The 5,028-nt window shown below is 34.6% G+C and overlaps 2 protein-coding genes across 3 annotated transcripts in view; one reads left to right on the forward strand and one right to left on the reverse strand.

Moving 5' to 3' along the window:
- Stam (signal transducing adaptor molecule) overlaps positions 1 to 5,028 on the forward strand; it is a 121,834-nt gene that overhangs the window by 110,190 nt on the left and 6,616 nt on the right. The window lies entirely within an intron of this gene.
- Positions 608 to 5,028, reverse strand: part of LOC108360063 (putative nuclease HARBI1) — a 68,306-nt gene continuing 63,885 nt past the window's right edge. For both annotated transcript variants that reach the window (XM_017612208.1, XM_017612207.1), the window contains 4 exons: positions 2,756 to 2,882; positions 2,261 to 2,699; positions 1,108 to 1,249; positions 608 to 1,041 (listed from right to left, as the gene is read on the reverse strand). In XM_017612208.1, the coding sequence (XP_017467697.1) occupies positions 668 to 1,041; positions 1,108 to 1,249; positions 2,261 to 2,699; positions 2,756 to 2,874 (1,074 nt within the window). In that variant the 5' untranslated portion in view covers positions 2,875 to 2,882 and the 3' untranslated portion in view covers positions 608 to 667. The remainder of the gene's footprint in view (positions 1,042 to 1,107; positions 1,250 to 2,260; positions 2,700 to 2,755; positions 2,883 to 5,028) is intronic.

Below are 5,028 nucleotides of genomic sequence, written 5' to 3' on the forward strand. Positions count from 1 at the left end.
CAATTTTTCTTTTGTTTGTTAATTATTTATTAATTTTGTATAAAAATATAGCTCATTATCTGACAAGAACCGTATAAATCCAAATTTCAATCTTTGCGAAAAAATTATAAAAATTCTGTAGTTTCACCAAAATTTCAAACTTTTTAAACAGAATCTTTAGATAAAATTTTGGTAGGTAGTTTTAAAGCCCAATCAATTTCAGAATAATGAAGTGCTGGTGCGGAAATGCTAGGACATTTCGTTGATTTTTGATTTTTTTTGTGTAAGGTCTTGCTCATTTTCTTCCATATAAAAACTCATCGAACGTATTTCGTATGGAAGAAAATAAGTGACACCTTCAACAAAAAATGATCAAAAGTCAACGAAATATCCTAGCATTTCCGCACCCCCCACTTCATTATTCTGAAATTGATTGGGCTTTAAAACTACCTACCAAAATTTTATCTAAAGATTCTGTTTAAAAAGTTTGAAATTTTGGTGAAACTACAGAATTTTTATAATTTTTTCGCAAAGATTGAAATTTGGATTTATACGGTTCTTGTCAGATAATGAGCTATATTTTTATACAAAATTAATAAATAATTAACAAACAAAAGAAAAATTGTGAAGTCTTGTTAAAATGTCGCGACCATATGTACATAAATATTTAAATTTATATATACCTAACTTAAAGGGAGGCTCCTATATTATTTCTTGTTGATTGAGCTACAGCAGTATATTGCGATGATGCTACTGATGTTGCATTCATTTCAACCGGCTCCAGTACTTCACACTCAATAATGTGTGTGCTTGCTTTAAAATGAATGCATATATTATGCAACGCACAACACACATATATAATTTTTGCTGCTTTTTCGGGAGTATAGTGCAATTCTCGAGCACCAAGGATACACCTCCACCTGTTCTTCAATACACCATTGGTCCGTTCGATAATGTTGCGACATTTTGCGTGTGCTTCATTGAACCTCATTTGCGTTGAACCTTCCTCCGGAGTTCTATGAGGTGTTAACAGCCACGGTTCCAAAGGGTATCCAGCATCGGCTAATTACAAATAAACCAAAAGTATTAGATACATTTGTACTCAAGTATATAATAAAATAAGGTTACCTAAAAGCCAGAAGTTATTCCCTCCTCGCAAGTACTCCCTTTCAAAACAGGCACGCAAGTCGCTATTCCAAATAAAGGAATCATGGCATGCACCAGGATGGGAAGCATCAACGAACCGAATCCTCATTTCAATGTCACAAAGCTAAAATGTACACATACAGGTCTATTCTGCACGTTACCGAAGATTTTGTAACCGGAAAATTTTATTACCAAAAAATGTTACCAGTTCTTGTCACCGCGATTCTAGGTACGTTGGCAATGCAGTTAAAATATTCAGCAATTCAGCTATGCAGAATTGAGAAAATTCTGGCAATGCATTTTTCACGGGGCAATACTTTGTTACCAGCTTATGAGATGGTAACAAAATTTACCGGTTACAAGAGTACACAGAATGCGAAAAGGGTCTAAAAATTGACAAGAACTTTATTTACCGGTTACAAAATTTTTATTACCAGCTTAGAATAGACCTGATAAGCACAAACATATCGCACACCGTCTTCAAAAGAGGCAAAACTCAAAATTTGGCATTTTTGAAATTATGCGCTAAAAATGGACACAGAGCTTTTATTTAACTTTCAGCAAAAGCAAAATTTTTGTCATAATTTGTTAAAAAAAACCTGAAGTCAATTCTCCCTTGCCCAAATGATTATCGTGTGCTAAGAAACAGTTTTTCTCATTTTCTGATAAACGTGTAATTTTGAGTTGTGACCCTTTTGAAGACGGTGTGCGATATGTAAAGCTGTGGTCAATGAGATAGTATCATAATTCAAAAGGATGTTGTTTGCAACTTATGTACGTTTATTTATTTATTTTCATTTAAAACATAGTTCGTTCAATAACAGAAACCACGTAAATAAAAGTTTCAAAGCTTTCACAAAATTCACAAAAAGTAATCAAGCTAAAAAAAAAATCATTAAAATTTCAACCTTTTTATTCAGTATTTTTAGAAAAGTTTCAAATTGAATGGGCTATAAAACTGCATACTTGAAACTTTTCTAAAAATACTGAATAAAGAGTTTGAAATTTTTATGATTTTTTTTTTAAGTTTGATTAATTTTTATGAACTTTGTGCCAGGTTTGAAACTTTTGTCTATCTTATTGACCGCAGCTGTATATCCGCATTATATAAAACATAAAACAAACAGTAACTTACAAGCATAACGTTTAGGCTGTAGTGACCTTTTCTATTGTAGTAAAGGTGGGCGTTTCGTGGTGGAGCAATTATCCTCACATGGGTACCATCAATGCATCCAACCACACCAGGAATACCATGTTTTGCGTAAAAGGCTAGCGCTATCTTCCGGTTCTCTTCATGGCCTTCGCTCACTTTTATCCACTGTGGGCACAAGTGATTTTCATACAGAGTTAACACTTCTGATAGTACCTTGCTAAAACTGGATTGGGCCAATGCTACATCGGAGTCTTTTCCAACTCCCGTCTGGTACCCGCCTTCAGCAAAAAACCGTAAGCACCCGCTTAATTTTGTTAAGGGGGATACTGCAAAAATCTTTTTTGCAGGCTCTGAAACTGCTATCAGCACGTCCAACAGGTACTTGAATGCGGGTTTGTTCACCCTGTAGTACTTTTCAAACCTATAGTAGTAAGAAAAATACTATTTAAATTGATTCGAGATATAATTTTAACTTACAAAGACTCAGGTAACTCGAAAGGATTCATGTCATCCCTTAGTTGCCTTCGCGCAATTCTTTCGTGCCTAGCTTCCTGCTCCGCCTCTTCTGCTGCTAAACGCAAAGCAATAGAATGCATCTGTAAATCTGTAAAGTAAAAATTTAGGGTTTAATATATTTCCAATTGAAATTATTAAAAAATAGTGCACAGATATAGTATTTTTTATTTGTCTACAAGTGTGTGTCGATGAGCGTTTCCAAAGCTGGAAAATCGACGTGCAATGAACGTTGTCCTTAAACTTTAAACTTTAGTTTAATACTAATATATAAAATTCCCGAGTGCTGGTTCCTTGAATGTAGCAAAGGGTACCCTTATGCTATTTGACCACTTATTTTGGATTATTGTATGGAAACCGGCGATCCAAATCCAAGACTTTTAACTTACACGGGTAGTTAAAAGATTAAACTTTAGTTTAACACTAATATTTAAAGTTCCGGAGCACTAGTTTATTAAAAATGTGGATTCCAAAATTCACTGTGGCAACTGCAGATAGCAAAGGGTACCCTATGCTATTTGACCACTTATTTTGGATTATTGTATGGAAACCGGCGATCCATATCCAAAACTTTTAACTTACACGTGTAGTTAAAAGATTAAACTTTAGTTTAACACTAATATTTAAAGTTCCGGAGCACTAGTTTATTAAATATGTGGATTCCAAAATTCACTGTGGCAACTGCAGATAGCAAAGGGTACCCTATGCTATTTGACCACTTATTTTGGATTATTGTATGGAAACCGGTGATCCAAATCCAAAACTTTTAACTTACGCGTGTAGTTAAAAGAGTAAACTTTAGCTGTATACTAATATTTAATATTCCCGAGCACTAGTTCATTGGTAATGTTGCTTAAAAAATATACACCGGCAACTGGTACCCTTATGCTATTTGACCACTTATTTTGGATTATTGTATGGAAACCGGTGATCCAAATCCAAAACTTTTAACTTACGCGTGTAGTTAAAAGAGTAAACTTTAGCTGTATACTAATATTTAATATTCCCGAGCACTAGTTCATTGGTAATGTTGCTTAAAAAATATACACCGGCAACTGGTACCCTTATGCTATTTGACCACTTATTTTCGTTTATTACGTGAAAACGTGAAAATGAAACTAAAATCTTTCAACTCAAATGTGTAGTTAAAAGAACAAACTTTAATAGAGAACTAATATTTAAATTTCCGGCGCACTAGTTTATTAATAATGCGGATTCCAAAATTCACAGAGGCAACTGGACCTAGCAAAGGGTACTCTTATGCTGTTTGGCCACTTATTTCGGGTTATTACAAGGAAACGCGCGATCTAAATTAAAATCTTTCAACTTACCCGTGTAGTTAAAAGATTGATCTTTAATTTAAACGACAGATTTTAAGTTTCCGCGCACTAATTTACACTTTTACACTTTACGCTTTACACTTTTATGTGAAAAAAACTTGTATGTGCAAATTAAATAGCGAGAGTTGAGCTGTCAAAAAACTGTCAAACCACTCTTCGAAAGTTCGAATTTCCTGCTCCCGAATTTTCTGGGAAACTGGTGCTCTCTGGCAGTTTCGAATAGGAGGATTTTATTTTCGAGAAAAGTAAAATCCGCGAGAAATTAAATCCTCGGGAATATTCAGAATTGGGCTGATAGACTTTGCCCGGTTGTGCCGTCAAAACCGTATNTGGTCAAAAGTTTGCGGTTGTGTTTCGCAAAACCGCTGTTTATATAGACTTTGCCCGGTTGTGCCGACAAAACCGTAGCTGAGAGAGAGAGTTACGTTTCGCACGTCAGTAAAATTGTTAAGTACGCTTTCCTGCAAAGTCAAAATTCTTGATGCTGTATGGTTCAGTAAATTTTGTAAGCTTACTTCTGCAACGGTTTCGGTAACGCTTATTTCTTTGGGTCTGCACTTTGACTTAGCTTCTAAAATACTGCCGTAGCTTGGAAATATATCAGAGTTCTGTTGTATGTTTAAAGATCTAATGCTATTGTATTGTCTTTTTGTAAAAGAATTCTCAATTATGAAAGCAAAAGCTTCATCTGCTGTAAGAGGGATTGTAGTTTTTGAAGCCAACTTATCCTTTATCTTTGATTTATCTGAAGTATTTAACGTCTTATTTAAAATAAATGCGGTGTCTTTTTCTCTCGACTTTTTTGCTGAAACTGCAGCAGCGTGAACGAGAAGTGAAGTACTGTGCTCTCTCGACAAATCTGTAGCAAATTTTCTTTTTAATCGTGATCCTCCTTCT

Source organism: Rhagoletis zephyria, unplaced genomic scaffold (assembly GCF_001687245.7).
Source record: "Rhagoletis zephyria isolate East Lansing unplaced genomic scaffold, Rhagoletis_zephyria_1.1 Rzeph_scaffold_00513, whole genome shotgun sequence".
Classification (NCBI taxonomy): Eukaryota; Metazoa; Arthropoda; class Insecta; order Diptera; family Tephritidae; genus Rhagoletis; species Rhagoletis zephyria.